General features: G+C 37.7%; 1 protein-coding gene across 2 annotated transcripts in view; it reads left to right on the top strand.

Moving 5' to 3' along the window:
- LOC148879278 (long chain acyl-CoA synthetase 6, peroxisomal-like) overlaps positions 1-17,462 on the top strand; it is a 73,802-nt gene that overhangs the window by 12,009 nt on the left and 44,331 nt on the right. For both annotated transcript variants that reach the window (XM_088960773.1, XM_088960772.1), the window contains exons 2-9: positions 4,311-4,371; positions 4,458-4,535; positions 4,643-4,714; positions 4,801-4,882; positions 5,066-5,171; positions 5,267-5,343; positions 12,040-12,084; positions 12,204-12,290. In XM_088960773.1, coding sequence (XP_088816899.1) covers positions 4,311-4,371; positions 4,458-4,535; positions 4,643-4,714; positions 4,801-4,882; positions 5,066-5,171; positions 5,267-5,343; positions 12,040-12,084; positions 12,204-12,290 — 608 coding nt within the window. The remainder of the gene's footprint in view (positions 1-4,310; positions 4,372-4,457; positions 4,536-4,642; positions 4,715-4,800; positions 4,883-5,065; positions 5,172-5,266; positions 5,344-12,039; positions 12,085-12,203; positions 12,291-17,462) is intronic.

Here is a 17,462-nt window from a genome sequence, read left to right as displayed (position 1 = left end):
TGTGAAAAGTTCGGTTCGTTGCCACCCCTAATTTCAAAACTCATTTTCTCATTGGAACAAGACTCAGTCTGGCTTGACAATCCATTCTTTGAAGGTCCATCTAGGAGGTAGACTCCATCAACTTCATGCCCACTTCCAGTCGTCTTCCCCGTGCTCAGGTCTTGAAAAACATAGTGGTTGAAAAAAAAAAGGTCATTGAGCAATTGTGGGATTTTGTTAGAAAACTAATAGACAATAAATTCTTTTTTGTAGCTGGTGCACATGTAGAACAGAGTCAAGAGAAAGGTTATTAGTGATTCTGACTTCACTCTAACCTGAGATTTGAGTCTGAGATCCATCAACAACAGTAATCTTGCCCTTCCCCGGGGTTAACTTACATGAGGTAAAATGTGAAGGCATACCAGTTATATGGGCACTGGCCCCAGAGTCTACAATGTATGGGCTAAAGGAGGTGGTCTTGGCATATGAACTAAATAGATTACTAAGTCCAGAACCAGATGAGGATGATGTACCACCCTTCTTTAGCTGCAACAATATATTCTTGAGTTTGTCTATCATATCAGAGGAGTCAAGCACATTTGAGGGCTGAGCATCATTACCAATTGTAGCGAAGTGCGCATTGCCCTTCTTCCTGGTTTTGTACTTCTCCGGTTTTAGATGAGGATTGAGCTTCCAACACCTTTCTCTAGTTTGTCTTGGCTTCTTGCAATACTCACAAATAACATCCTCGACCTTCTCTACAATGGGATGTTTGCTAGTATTTTGCTTGGGTCGATATGACATAAAGGCAGAATGATCACTCATAGATGATTGCATCCTGGTGGTTCTTTGGCTTTCTTCCCCTTGTATAAAAGAGTAAACAGTAGCAAGAGAGACAATGTTTGCACTAAGAATGTGTTGCTGGTGAAATCAAACTCTGGATTTAAGCCTACCAAAAACTCAAAGACTCTATTCTCCTCTATGTACTTTCGATATTGCTCACCATCTTCAGGGTCCTTCCAAACTAGAGCTTTCAAGTGATCCATTTCTTCCCAGATGGACTGTAGAGGAGAGAAATACATTGCAATAGATCTCTCCCCTTGACGCATACTGGAAGCTTCTCTCCGAAGCTGATACGCTCTGGCAATATTGTTAACTTGGGAATAAGTAGCAACAACCTTATCCCAGATATCCTTGGCAGATGGAAGAAACATGTAATTTCGGGCAATATGAGTACGAGCAAATCAGCCATGACATAACAAGAGAGTTGTCTTGTTCATACCTTGCAAATTTCGGGTCTTCAGGACTTGGCTTCCCTTCCCTTGCTGTGATGAATTCTAGTTTACCCCTCCTAGTAATGGTAAGTTTAGCAGATTGAGACAACTCTAAAAAAATTAGTTCTATCTAGTTTAACAGTAGTTATCATACCACTGGAAATATCTGTAGTTCCGGGGAGCACGCCAAGAACCATCTGAAAATCCTTAGATGATTCCATATTCTAACAAGACACCTTTTCACCAACCAAAAAGGACCCCCAACACTTTAACCGAGGTTGCAGACCCAAAAACTAGGTTACCGCATGGTTAAGAACCAAAGGAAGACCCAAAAAACTAGGTTGGTGGCAAAATAGAGGGAGAAAAAAGTCTCCCAAAAATTACACAGTGCTCAAAAAATTACGGGACCACTTCCCGTCAATCCCAAATTGAAAAACGACCTGAATGGTCTAGGTTTTACACAAGGTTTTTAAAAATGAACTAGAAACAAAACCGATCAGGGGACCAGTTTCCGGTTAAGCGGTTGGTCGAACGGTTCAACTCGTGACATCATAAATAAATTAAAAATAAAAATATATTTATAAATAATAGAAAAATAGCATAAAATTAAACAGAGAAGTACGGATACACACGATGTAGAATTCTGAATTCCAGCCTCCCTACTACTAGCCCTCTCCCCCCTATAAACAACATCCTGCCCGTGAATTTGGCATCAATTCACAGTCACGATGCATTCCCTATAAAATTGAAATACAAAAAATTCTAAAAAATACAAAAAAAACACAAAAATTTAAAAAATATAGAAAAATAAAACTATCAAAATAATTAACAATAAAGGAAACCAACATGAATAGAATTTAAAACAAACAGATTATTAGATTATTAGATGACTATGACATTGTTGGAGGGCCTTAATAGAACACTAGATCATCCTATATCCATAAATTGAGAATCTAAGACTGAATTCAATTAGCTTTACTCTGGAAATCCTCGTCATCATCTCTAACTCCAAAGACTGCATGAAAAAGAACCAGAGGTAATCCGATGCCAAGTGACAAAAGATGGTGACAGGACTAAGCGCTCAATTATATTGGCGATGGCAACCAACGGGGCAGTGACAGGAAGTCAGGAAGCAACAGAAAATCAATCAAGCTTGTAATTTGTATCATCAGAGGAACCTGAATATATCCAGTTTTGAAATTGCCACCACCGTCAATAAGGTCCCAAACACCAAAGGTCTTTGCAAGAGGCTCAGAAAGATCATGGCCCAGACAGCCCAGACAATGAGAGCGTAAGATAACCCCGCCGAATCCTGAGAAAGAGTAGTGCTGTTCAAAGCTTCTAAGATCCATTGCTGGATTTTGCATGCTCTGCTCCCACAATGCTGAGAGACTTGCGAGGGCAGATCCGGGTTGGTTGATCTGGAAAGTCATGAGAGAGGCGGGCTGAGTGAAATAATTTACTGGAAACTACGCAAGTTTCTGATGGTTCGCACTACGACAGCTTCTGGGCTAATTGGGGCTACAAATTTTCTGCATTTCTGAGCTATGAATTCCTTGACATGCTCAAGCTTGGCTATCACTGCCCCTGCCATGGCACCAGCAACAAAGATGGTCACCGCTGATAATGGTGGTGTGACGGTGGGCTTGGGCTTGGTCGCAGGTGATTGCTGTTGCAAGTGCTGCTGCAAGCCTGCAATTGGTATTGCCACTAGAAACCCCTACCCGTCGTTGCAAAATTGTCTGTTGCTGCAAAACCGCCGGCCATCGCTACAAGTCGGTTGCCGGACCTGTTACTACCGTAACTGTTACTACTGGACGGCTTGACCTGCTGCAAAATCAACGCTGGCCGCCATAGATGAAGCTGACCGCCGTCGCCGGTCGCCGTGAATTGCCATCGTTGTTGTGTGTTGCCATCGGACGCCGTAGGTTGTGGTGGATTGGGTGTGAGGGCTGAGAGGAGGGAAGGTTAGAATGAAAAAGGGGGTCGTTCTAACCCTAAGCATTCGTAATATTTGGGGTCGGGGATATGGGAGTCATTTTATTTTTATTAATTTTATTTTATTTAGATCAACAAAAATAAAAAATATAACCCGCAAACCACTGTCCGGGTCGAACGGTTTAGCGGTTCGACCGCCCGGGTCAGCGGTTTTTTGACTTTTCAATGGTTCTCTTAAGGAATTGATGGTTTATAGTATAAATGGACCCGGGGGATGACCGGTTTCCAGTTTTTCTGGTCCAACCGTCTGGTCTGGTCCGGTTTTGAAAACCATGGTTTTACAGCAGAAAAATATCATTGAACCTGTTGTACATGGCTCGACATCAGATCTGGAATTTCTGCAATTTTTTCCTTGAAAAAACCACCAAAAATCATAAAAGGTTCATGTGATGACAAGAGTCATACCAAAATTTTTCTAAAATCAGGGCGCATCAAATTGTGCTGGTTTCATAGACTGCTGCCGGCACTTGTACGGACTGTTGATGTCATCCGCGGGTGTTTGACGTCAGCAATTTGCCTTCAGGTAGGAGATCAGCTGAGAACAACTCCCAAATGCTTCTACCCGCTCTGATACCAAGTTGTAGAAACTAGGGTTTCAAGAGAGAGGAAGAAGAGAAGAGAAGAGAAGAGAAGAGAAGAAGAGAGCAAGTGTCAAGACGTGTGTGTTATTTACTATTCACACTCTCAAAAGATTACTTTGTAATGTGAGAAAATTATAATTTCAAGAAGGCCCCTATCTGGGTGCCCAAATACTGAGAGAGTATAAGAAAAGAGAAGAAGACCGAAAAGACCAAAAACACCCATCTAACCATTCTCAACATTACCTATGGAATTTGTCATACTCTGCTTCTTTGGCATTCCTTTTGGTTTCTTTGAATTGTTGTTCTAGGGATCCTATTTGCTTAATTAAGAAACACTTATCTTTTTGAGAAACACTTGTCCTTAATGACGGGCCAATTTGGTTCAGTCTTACTAGGAGATTGCAATTCTTCATGATTTTTATTGTTCCTATCCCCTGCTTCTATGTTTATGTGCATTTTGGCTTAAAATCTTGAACAGGGCAGGGCTATAGTGTTGTACTTCCAGAAAAATTGCAAACAGGAAAGTGGAATGTGTACAGGTAGGTTGTCCTCTGTTTTTTTCCCCTTCAAATGCCTTTTAATTAGTTTCTCAAGAGTTGTTTATGATATCAGTCTTGGATGGCAGATCTGCACAATCTCCTTTGAAGCTTGTTAGTAGATTTCCAGATCATCCTGAAATTGAAACTTTGCACGACAACTTTGTGTGAGCATCACTTCTGTTCTTCATTCCTCAATTAATTTGGAGTCTCCGAACTCTTGGTTTTCTCAATTAAAAGGCCTAAATGTGTTTCCTCTAATATTTGAAATTAGGCATGCAGTTGAGACATTCCAGGATTACAAATATTTGGGTACACGAGTTCGGGTGGATGGAACAGTTGGAGAGTAAGTTGTTTTATAACATTAAAATTACAAATCAAATTCTCATTGATGTTCTTTTGTTCATTTGGATGTATCCTTTGCACTCAAAGGTACAAATGGATGACATATGGAGAGGCAGGTACTGATCGAGCGGCAATAGGTTCTGGCCTAATATACCATGGAATACCAAAAGTGGGTTTATGGTTGGATGATCTTTTGAGCATTTTTTACTTTGTTTTATGAATTTGTTTGTTTCTTCCTGATCTTTTCCATGTTATGAATGCCTGGTTGCATATCTAAAACTAGTATCCATGGGGCTACATTTCCATTATAAAACCTGATTTTCCCTTTTGTACTTTATGATTTTGTGTGCAGGGTTCTTGCATTGGACTATATTTTATCAACAGACCGGAGTGGCTCATTGTTGATCATGCTTGTTCAGCATATTCTTACATATCAGTTCCTTTATATGACACTCTTGGTAGGTTCTTGACAACAGAATGAGCTTTAAATGGATCCCTTCCTACTTTGCCCATGGGCTTGTAATTTTTTTTTGTGTGTTTTTCCCCTCTACAGGTCCAGATGCTGTCAAGTACATTGTAAATCATTCTTCTGTACAAGTGATATTTTGTGTCCCCCAGACGTTGAACATTGTGAGTTTGTTCCTGGCTTCTTTCAAATTGTCCTTTACTATCTAGGGGGAGGTTTTATAAGCACAGCTGCACAGGAGAGAACTATGTTTAACCTGATATAATTTATTTACAAATGCATTCAATTGTGGATAGATTTAAATAATTAATTATATAGTTATTTCCTTACTTGATTTTCAGATCTATGTATGGTTCTTTAGGTTATAGATATCTGAATTATGCTGAAATTACTGAACTTTATCCTCAACTTATTCAACTCAACTAAGCTCTATCAGTTTGTCAGCTACATCTTGATTCTGTCATCCTACTCTATGAAGGGTTTATATATTATTCAAATTTCAAGTTGTCAAGTCCTTTTCTTTACTTCAATCTATGTATGGTTCTTTAGGTTATAGAGATCTAAATTATGCTGAAATTTATTCTCAAGTTAACTAAGTTCTTTCAGTTTGTTAACTACATCTTAATCCTGCCATCTTACTCTATGAAGTGTTGTATATTTTTCAAATTGCAAGCTGTCAAGTCCTTTTCTGGATTGGGCCTACATTGGGTCTAAGAATTTGTGGGCTGGGCCTAGGGCCCTGCCTTGAATATACATGTTAATATACATACATGTATTATGTATTTATAATATATAAATATTATAAAATGATGCGTGTAATATATGTTATATAAAAAGAGCACTATGATACCTATGTTTAAAAACAAGGGTGATACACAAAGTTGTAATAATTATAAATTATCGTGGAATTAAATTCATGAGCCATACTATGAAACTTTAGGAGAGAACAATTGAGCAAAAGTTACAACAAACAAATGTTTTAGAAAATCAATTTTGGTTTAAGCTAGGGAGATCAACCATGGAGGTCATTGAGGAATATGTCAATTCTGGTAAAATTTTGTGTTGCCATCCATGGAAATGGAAATATGTTTTGGAAATATTAGGGGAATTAGGGACATTTTACACCATGGTTTATGGAATCATGAGGGACTTTTTTTGGGCAGTGAGGGGATTTGGGCAAGGTAATCCTTTATCACTTGTTCTTTTTACTTTGGTTGCAAATGTGTTGAATAGACTGATTTTGGTAGCTGATAGAATGCAATTGATTAAGAGGTGGAATGTGGGAAGAGATAGGGTGTAGTAACCCATTTACCATTTGCAAATGATATAATAGTTTTTTCTTATGCGGAGTATAGACAATGATTTGAGAATTGAGAATTTGAAGTTAGTGGTGAGATTGTTTAAAGAATGTCTAACTTGAAGGCCAATTGGGGTAAGAGTATGATTGTAGGTATGCATTTTGAAGAAGAAGGTTGGGGTCTATGGTGGTGGTTTTAGGTTGTGAGTGTGGTGACTGGCCTTTGAAGTATCTAGGCTTACCTTTAGGTGCCAACCAACCTGAGAACTAGTAGCTTTTGGGCTCCAGTGGTAGAAAGGATAGAAAGACAATTAACTATATGGAAGAGAAACTACATTTCGCTTGGGGGTAGGTTAACCTTGATTAAGTCCACCCTAGCAAGTCTCCTTGTGCATTGAATGCTTGTGTTTAAGATGCCTCGGGTGATAGGAATCGATCGACACCCTTGAAGACTTGTTCTAGAAAGAAGAAGGCCTTACAACAGGTCCTGATATGACATAGTGATTGCACTTGGAATTTGGACTGAATTATTATTAAACACCAAGGGTATTTTTGCTATTTTATAATTTTTCAGTAGGGTCCAATGATAGGGTTTAATTTGTCTAGTTATAGTTTGTTTATATTTAAAATTTCAGTCATTGCATAAGTAGGATTAGAGTTATTGAGTCTTCTTTGAATTGAAATAGGATATGACAGTTTAGTTTGAGTCCTACTAGGATTATTGAGTCTAACAATTGACTCCTAAGACTATTTTGAGTCTAACAGTTTGACTCCTAGGATTGTTATGAGTTTAAAGTCTATAAATATGTATGGACGTTTTACACAAAGGCAATGAAGTTTATTGAGTTTTCTTCAGCTTATGCTAGCTATGGTGAGTGATTCCCATGCCCTAGAGTGATTCTAGGCACCCTGTGAGTGATTCCAGGTATTTTCTCTCTTATTCCTTTAAGAAGCCATTACAGCCATCAACAGCCATAAAATTCTGATCCAAGAAACCATTCGACATTCTCTAAGGACTAGAACTGAGCTGGTCCTACATCATCAGGTGATAGTGAGAAGAATTGATAAGATAATGAGGAATTTTCTTTGGGAACTGGCCAACTGGGGGAGGGGAAGAAAGGCCAATTGATTAGATGGTAAAAAGTGAGTAGAAGGAGGGTGGCTTGGGAATAGGTAACGTGAGTAAGAAAAATCTCTCTTTTGGATAAGTGGTTGAAAAGCTTTGGCACAAGGTCATGACTCGTGACTAGCATTCATGGGCTATTAGAGAATGGTTGGGATCATAGTTGTCAAGGCGACGCCTAGGCGACAAGGCACCCTTTGAGGCTCGCCTTGCCTAATCACCAAGCAGTTTTGTACTATGTATTGTAAAATACTTTTTTGTTATTTATTTTTTGACTTTATAATTATAAAATGGGCACTATTAAACTAAAATATTCATTTTGTGTGTTCATATAGTAATTTGTTTTTATTATTTTCTTATTTGTTAGGATTTAATCAATACAAACATTGCTAAATGCTGTATTGAACCCTCAAAGACTTTAAAACCTGAACCAATAAGTAAGGAAGAACTTAAAATTTTGTCTAATCAACACATTTTCTATACTTTAACATGAACTCTATACTTTCTTATGAAAATTATGATTAATTATTAAGGAAATATGGCTTTGGTACCTAGGGAACTACCCTAGGATCTATATTTTCTATGGCTGTGGGGTCATCCTTGATGATTTTGTTGGAGATGGCCATTTGTGGTTTCCTAGTTTCCTAATCCTGATGGCGGTTTCTCTTGTAAATCCTTCTTTAATTCCTTAGTGGCCATTCCCTTCTCTGTCCTATTTTTTTATGAAGTGTTGCGTGTTCCTATTCCCCCAAAAGTCAGTGCTTTTTGTTGGGAAGTTTTCCATGGAAGCATCAATACTTGTAATATGTTGCAAAGAAAAAGACCACATTGGTTTTTGTCCCCTAGCTGGTGTATAATGTATAAGGGTGAAATTTCTTACCCCCGCATAATTTCCTGTCTATTTATTTGCTGTATTTGGGAATGGTTTTTTGCTCTTTTTCGGTGAAGACATTGGAACTATTCTTGGACTTCACTATGGATGACATTATTAAAAGTTGGGGGGGGGGGACGATAGCAGGGTCTTCTTCTAAAAAACCAAAAATAAAAGAGGATTGGACACCTTCAAACAGAGTGTGCTTGAAGTTGAAGCTAAACTTTGATGGCAGCAGTATGGATAATCCTGGACCTTCTGCAATTGGGGAAGTGATGTAAAGGATGAGAATGAACCATATGTGTAATGTATTTAAGTCCAATAGGAGAAGGTGATTCAGTAAGGGCAGAAGTTTTAGCTGTAGTATTTAGGGTGCAGAGAGATAAAGAAATGGGAGTTGAGAGAGGTTGATGATTGAATGTGATTTGAAGGTAGTTGGCTGGTTAATGAATGAAAAGAATGTGGTGTGGAATTACAGGCATGAATTAAGACAGTTTAATGGTTCTCAAAAGACATGCAGAATTGCAGATACAAATCGATGGGTACAAAGGTCTGCAAACTGGTTGTATAAACGAGGGATTACTAGAAAAAAAATGTTTGAGTTCAAATGTAAAAAGGGTGGTGGGGTGAGATTGTAGTGTCTATGCTCTTTTTGTTGTTTTCACAACCTCTTGTTGTAACTCTTTTAATTATTTAATGAATGAATTCCTTTATTGCTGATAAGAAAAGGTGAGTATCACTTTGGCTATAAAGAAATTTCTATAAACAATTGTAAGGCCTGCTATGTTGTTTGGAGCAAAGTATTGGGTAATCAAGAAACAACATGTCGAAAAACAAATGTCGCAGAAATACAAATGCTTAGTTGGATGAGTGGTAAAGCTAGAAAGGGCAGGGCTAGAAAGGAAGTCATATGAAGGAATATAGGAGTAGATCCAAGCTGAAGAGGCTAGAAGAGCTAGGGGCAAACTGAAATGGACTCGGGTGAAAGTAATAAGAAATGATTTAAGTGGCCATAATTTAAAAATGGATAAGACACTGAAAAGAATGGAATTGTGAAACAGGATTCATGTAGACGAGCTCATATAGTTGGGAGAAGGCTTATATGATGATGATGATGATGATGATGATGATGACATGTAATATATGAAGTATAAGGTATGTTTTGATATATTATATTTCGAACATAGTATATTTAAAATTGTAGGCCTGGAATCCTATCCCAGGCGCTAGACCTGGGCTTATATTTTAAGCCCTGGGGTAGGGGCTGGCCTGGTCCTGGGATATGTCCCTTAGTATAGGTTCTAAACCCATCCTGGCCCAGCCAATGATCATCCCTAACATTTGACTTATACAATATCATTTGTTCTATATTTTTTTGATAAATATTTGAACTTTTATTAAAAAACAAGCAGATACAAAAGAGCAATGGGAGGGGTACAATCTCTTAACCCTCCCCAAGAACAAAATGCATATTACAACATTGCCCAAAAAAGACTGGCTCCTCCCACCCCTTGTTTAGCAAGTGCATCCACAGAGGAATTTGCACTTCTCTTAATCCACTGAAGCTTTATCTAATGGGTTTCTTATGCATTCCTTCATCTAGTTACTCATTGGAGAGACACCATTACTATCCAATAACGTGCTTGATTCTGATTCTATCTGTTTTTTCCTCGGGTCTCATCACTCTAAACAACTAAATTCTAGCTACAGTGCAATTTTTTCCTGGCCAACAGCCTGCTTGTGCCATATAGTATTATTGGCCTTATGTCTGCCTTTTGATAATTTTTTTAGCAGTAACAATGAATTTCATAGATTAAAAAGTTAAAAAAAAATAATTACCCTACTTTCCATTAATCTTGGAAAAGCAATGCAAGAAGAACTAAGCAGCCAATGACTGAACCAATCATATTGTAAGATATGCATAGACAATCATAGTATTATTGGCCTTATGGCTGCCTTGTGATAATTTTTTTATCAGTAACAGTGAATTTCATGGATTAAAAAGTTCAAAAAAAAATAATAACTCTACTTTCCATTTATCTTGGAAAAGCAATGCAGGAAGAGCTAAGCAGCCAATGACTGAACCGATCATACTGTAAGATATGCATATAGACAATAACAGATTTAAACCTAGCCCAAGCATTCCCCTTTCCAACTCGTTCTTGTTAATCCTATCCTTGCTAGGTTATTTGCTGAGTATGAAAATTCCTTCTAAAATCTTCTCATAAATTTCTCGCACTCTTCATCTTCCCTCACTGGCCTTCTAAAAAAATCTTCCCTCATCTTTTTCCCAAATGTAGGGTCTATTGTTTAGATCATTCATGGGCACTTGAAATGAAAAACCTAACCTCCATGTCTTATAGCATGAAATGGCCACCTTCCTACTTGAACCTGTTACTTTCCTGGAAACAAACCGCCTAATTTCCTGCTAAAACACCATTCAATTTATATCACTCTGAATGGGACCTATTTTTCAACTTGGAAACGACCATTTAGTTATCCTTCCTCATTTTTGGGTGGGATTTCTTCTTCCTTCTTCTTCTTCTTCTTCTTCTTCTTCTTCTTGTGTTGATAAGCAGCAGTAATAAATTTCAATTCATCAACCTATTGCCCAAAATGTCAAGAAACAACATGTTTAGAAAATGAGTGTGGCAGAAATGCGAATGCTAAGATGGATGAGTTGAAAAACTAGAAAGGATAGGATCAAGAATGAATCCATCTGTAGAAACTTAGGAGTAGCTCCTATAAGTGATAAAATGAGAGAGAGTAGGTTAGGATGGTTTGGTCACATGCATAAAAGACCAGTAATAGCTCCAGTTAGAAAAAGTGATGGGTAGAAGTAGTAGGGGTAGACCAAAAAGGACATGGGTAGAAGTAGTAAGAAATGATTTAAGCAATAATAATTTCACAATGGATATGTTTTTAAAAAGAATTGATTTGCGAAACAGGATTACGTTCCCATATAGTTGGGACAAGGCATGCATGCATGCGTGATGATGATGACCTATTGCTTAAAATCTGAACAAGAGGAAAAGATAAGAGTACAATCAGGGTCTTCTATTTACATTAGAATACAGTCAGAAACTCAGAATTACAAAGAAAATTTCAAGTCTGCTGATGCCCAAACTACTCTTTCCTTGCTGTTGTTGGGATTACAAAGAAAATTCCAAGCCTTCTATTTACATTATATGTTTTTCTCCTTGCTGTTTTTGGGGTGAGACAGAATAACAGGATTATACTCTTTTTTGTTCATACTCCATTTCTTTTTCATTTTCATTGCTGTTGTTGGGATGCCTTTTAATATTTCCTTTGGGGTAGTAAGTGAATATTCTCATATGCTGGGAAGAAAATTTGATTAGAATTTAGAATTATCTTGACTCTTTTTTTTTTTCATTTTTGATGTTGGTATTTTGTTGTTTCAGAAACTCTAACCCGCCAAAGTAGTTCATATGGCTTTACTAATTACTTATTTCCATGTCTCATTTCTTTTTTTTTGTCTGACATTCATGCATTATTTGTTCAAACTGTGCTTCTGCAACATTTCTTATGTTCTGATTGGGAACTTGCAGTTGCTGAGTTTCTTGTCTGAGATCCCATCAGTTCGTTTAATGGTGGTATGGAGTTCACTCGATCATTTCCCCTTGTATTTCATTGAATTTTGAACAAGCTAAAAGAAAGCCTCATGCAGATTTTGCAGTTTTGTTGGTTTTCACATGCTTTCTCTTTGTCACAGATTGTTGGGGGTTTAGATGGACAAATGCCATCACTTCCATCAAAAACAGGAGTCAAAGTTGTATCATATTCAAACTTACTTTTTCAGGTAATTGCATGATTTTGGCAACACACTTATGAAGTGATGTTAAATGTTGTGGCAGTATAAAAGATTTTCAAAGTAAAAAAATGTAATATCAGGGTATAGAGTTGTATCATATTCAAGCTTACTTTTTCAGGTAATTCCATGTTCCCTGTAATTTTGTGGTGCAGGAGCTGAAGAGTCGAAATTGGAATTTTGTGAAATTCTATGTATTTCTGTAATTTTGGACCCCAGGGATATTTTTACCATTTTACAAATTTTCAATAGGGTCCAATAACAGGGTTTGATATTTATAGTTTATTTATGTTTAAAATTTCAGAGTTAAGTAGGATTAGAGTTATTGAGTCTTCTTTGAATTGAAATAGGATATGCCAGCTTAGTTTGAGTCCTACTAGGATTATTGAGTCTAACAGTTTGACTCCTAGGATTATTATGAGTTTAGAGTCTATAAATATGTATGGGCGTTTTATACAAAGATCAATGAAGCTTATTGAGTTTGTTCAGCTTATGCTAATTATGATGAGTGATTCCCATACCCTAGAGTGATTCTAGGCACCCCGTGAGTGATTCTGTGTATTTTCTTTCTTCTTTCTATCCCTATTTTCTTTCTTGTTCCTTTAAGAAGTCATTACAACCATCAACAACCATAAATTTCTGATCAAAGAAGACCATTTAAATGTTGTGGCAGTATACTTATGAAGCGATGGTTAAATGTTGTGATGGTTAACAACATTTAACCATTTTGGCAATATACTTATGAAGTGATGGTTAAATGTTGTGGCAGTATAAAAGATTTTCAAAGTAAAAAATGTAATAGCAGGGTAACATAGCAGTTCTAGTGGTGGTGGGGGGGGGCTTTGTCTGCTTGAAAAAAACAGCCTGGGCTGTTTTGGATCTTCCTGTGCATGACATGTTTCGATAGGTGTGGGGTAACCAATATTCTTTTAGAAAGACATGGAACCGAGTGGGGTAATGTGCCATGTGCAGGAAGCTCCCAAACAGCCAAGGTTTCTCCAGTCTAAGGAGTAGGTTCTACCTATTCACGTGTCACAATGCATGCAGTTTTACCAACCTGAATAAATTAGGGAATAACTATTCATATATTACAATGTAGACTAGACAGTTTCAATAACCTGAATAAATTAGGAAATAGTTGACTCAACAAATGAATAGACAAATTTCCCAATTGAACATGCCAAAGCATCCGCAGCCCTTTTTGAAGCTTTAAAAATGGTGTTGTCTAAGAACCCAGTGATCGTTTTGGTTGAATTAGATAATCTTTATTTAGTGAGCTGCCTAAACTCAGCTCTGGATGTGTGTCATCAAGATATTCTGTTTTTGTTGAAAGACATTAAAGCTCTATGCAGAGGTAGGTCTATTATTTTCTCTTGGGCTCCTCATGAGCTAACACTGCTGCTCACAAGTTGGCTAGGCGTGGTCTTAGCTTGGCTTTAGCAATGGATGACTGTTTTCCTTTGTGGTTTTCGGATACTGTAATGGATGATTGGTCTTCTGGCCCCTCTTAGGATTAGTTTCTTTCCTTTGTTTTTCCTTTGCTGTAGTTTTTTGTAGCCTCCTTTGGTTTTCTGTGTTTGTATTGGTGTTTGTTGCTCTTGTTGTTTCTGTTTTAATGAATGCAGCTTTACCAAAACAAGCTAGGTTCAAAGTATCAATATGATATGCCCCATATCAGGCATATATCGTCTTGTATCTTTGGGGTACTGATGCACTTATTTCAAGTTATTTTTAAAGGCTATTTTTTTTAAATAATTTGATAACATAAAAAATGACTTGTGAAATTAAAAAAAAAACTAAAAAAAAGAAGTGCAAGGTTCAAAGTGTTGATACACCCCTTCTGGTGTATCAGGGGCTATTGATACTTTGAGCCATGCTCCAAAGAAATTGACTCAAAAGTAGAAAACTGATTAGGCTGACTCCATCTCTAGGTGGTATATTTAGAAATCATATCCCATTTGTTCACCTCATGGTTACTTCCAATTGTCCTTTTAGATTCTAGATCCTGGAAAACTCAGTAATTGGGAAAAGTGTTATTGAACAAAGAACGACTAAGATTTTTTGCGAGGCTATTAACAGATAATAAATTTGTTTTCAACTTGTATAGAAGAACTGAAGAAAGGGTTAAAAAACAACTTTAATGTTCCCTTTCCCAGAAATAGTGGCAAGGGAACTGTTAGACACTTCGTCTTTACTAGAACATAATTTCTGAGTGAAAAAGTAATGGCACATTGGGCATGTTATCAAAATCTCTAGTATCTATAATCCATGGAATGCCATCCTTACTTGAAATGGAAGCAATGTTGTAATTGCATGTCTACTTGTGTAAGCATAACTGATGGACATGTTCTTGGACCCATATTCCCTGTTGCACTCTTTAGCACTTTAGCTAGCTCATGTACTTCTCGAACTCTACTACTTTGGCAACAATAGTAATCTTTGGGGAAGGAAGCATCAATGACCCTAATATCGATGTGGGAGCAAATGAAGTCCTTTACTCATCTCTAGTAGCTACCAAGTTCGTATTGGAGTCTTGGGATTTATGAGCCTCGAAGGCTTCAAATTAGGATACAATTTCCAGCATGTCTCTTTAGTGTGTTTTGGTTTCTTACAATGCTCATAAACAACTTCCTTTGTATCCTCACCCCCACGATTTACTGGCATAATTAGAGTCTTGGGCTTAATAGAAACATGGGCCATATAACTAGGAGATGACACTTGTAAGTTGTAACATCATACTTCTGTATTCTTCACTATGCATGATGGAATAAGCCTGAGGTAGAGTGATTTCATCTCTATCAAGAATATGTTGCATGGTAATGTCATACTCTTGTTTTAATCCAGCTAGAATTCAAATACTCAGCTTTGCTTCACCAGCTTCTTGTAGGTGATAGCATCCCTAGGACTCTGCCATTCTACAGTCTCTGGGTGATCAATCTATTGCTAAAGAGATTTAATGTAGATAAATACAAGGAGAATGATCTCTCCCCCTGTGTGAGATTGTTGACCTCACTCTTTTTTGTTGATAAGTAAACAAGTATTTATTAAAAATCAAAGAGAATAAGCATTACAGGCATCCCATAGAGAGGCATGAGGTGTTACCTCATACACAAATTTTATAAAAAAAAGTATCAAAACAATTACAACTGGGCCCAATACAAATTGTCCCTATTAACCCCTTGTTTAGCTAACCCATCTGCCATAGCATTAGCTGTTCTCTTAATCCAAGAAATATTCTTTTTCTGATGAGTCCTAACCCAAGAAGTTTTCAAGTTCATTTTTCTGGTTATCCATTTAAACTTTTCATCTTGTCCCTAAGACACCATATTATAGACTCTGGATCCTTCAGCCATCCTATCACCAGTTTTGAGTTCCATTCAATCTCTACATTTGTTAGGCCCATCTTACTTCCAATTTGTAGTCCTCTTATAGCCTTAAGCAATTCCGCCTAGTTGGAATCCCCCACTCCCACAGGACTGGAAGAAAGTGCAATGATAATCCCTTCTTTATTTCTTAACACCCCCTATACCTGAAGGGCCCAGGCTGCCTTGACTGCTCCTGTCAAAATTTAATTTCACGAAGTCTACAACAGTGGGTTTCCATAATCTTTTCTTTTCCTTTTTTCTTTTTTGGAAGAGCTTCTAGTCACTACCCCCAATTTCTCCAAATATCATCAAAGGACCAAGACGAAAAAGAATCAATGGTTTAAGCCAATGTATCGCCCTTGCCAATTCTCTTGCTGCTTCTATGGAGATCTCCTTTCCTTAGAAAATTCTGTTATTTCTTTCTTCCCAGAGAGTCCATATTATCACTGCTCTAGCACTTCTCCACATAATCCTTTCCCTCTTTTTAGGCCAAACAAAGGTCAAAGGGTCAAAAATCTTATCTACCTTCGTTGGCAAAGACCACCTGCAACCAAGCAAAGAGAAAAACCAATCCCATAAATATGCAACAAAGGGGTTGGATATTAGTAAGTGGTAACGATTTTCTTCATTGTATTTACATAAGGTGCACCAATTTGGGGATAAGAAAAAGAAGGGTCTTCTTTTTTGTAGCATGCCCATAGTGTTGATCTTCCAATGGTACACTTCCTAACAAAAGGCTCTAATTTTGGTAGGAATAGGCCAACAGCCACTTCCTTAGTAGGGAAACGTTGAGGAAAAAAATGGAGGAAAGCTTTGTGGAGGCAGGTCGGTGGAGAAGAAATCTGAAAGTTGAAGCTAAGGACTTCCTGTTTGAGGAAGAGAAAGGTAGAGGAAAGCTGAGTCTGAAGATATGGGAAGCAAGGAGGGCTATGGTTCTGTTGACTAGGATAGAAGTAGTGGAGTGGCTGCAGAAGTTTGTGGAAGGGGCAAGACTGAAAGGTAAGCAAAACATCTGGCAAGAGATTGCAGCTAATGAAGGTAAGAAATATATAGTTGAAAGCAGAAAGAATGCAAAGGGTTGCTACATAGCTCTGGCTGAGTTTTTTGGTGGAGGAAAGAAACAACTGGTTTGTTTCCCAGCAGGAAGACAGAGTCAAGGTTGGAGGGAAGTGAGTAGTGTGCTTGAGGAATTTTTGCTCCATGGAGTAAAAGTAACAAAGGGGAGTCCAGGGAGGGAAGAAGGGGTGTATCAAAGGTCTAATGTGTCTGGAAACATGGAGCAAGAGCCAGTGATTGTAGCAAAAGCCAGTGGACAGTGCAGGGTGATGGGTTCCCCGCGGGGATTTCGTCCTCCATTCCCAATCCCGACGGGGATGGGTTCCCCGCGGGGACTTGAATCCCCGGAATTTTTTATATATAACAGTATTTATTTGAAAAATAAATTTACTTAAAATAAATAAATATTTTAAATTATGAATAATTTTTTTAAATATGTTTTGATATATATAATATAAATAACATAACAATATATATTTAATATATATAATATAAATAATATAATAATAAATAATATGATATATATATACATAATCGGGGTCAGGGAGGGGTGGGGCCTAAATCCCCATCCTCGACTCCGACCCTGATCGGGGATTCTTATTAATCCCCGTCCTTGTCCCAGCTCCGCCTCCATCGGATCGGGGAAGTCAAGTCCCCGCCAAGGAAGGGGAAAATTGCCATCCCTATAATAGAGGTAGGGTTGCAATCCGTTGACTGGAGGAGAGTTGCAGATTACTTGATC

This window comes from Nelumbo lutea, chromosome 1 (assembly GCF_056320005.1).
Source record: "Nelumbo lutea isolate HS-2025 chromosome 1, American lotus-T2T, whole genome shotgun sequence".
Classification (NCBI taxonomy): Eukaryota; Viridiplantae; Streptophyta; class Magnoliopsida; order Proteales; family Nelumbonaceae; genus Nelumbo; species Nelumbo lutea.
The sequence above is the reverse complement of the archived record's forward strand: the minus strand, read 5'-3'. Positions and strand labels throughout refer to the sequence as shown.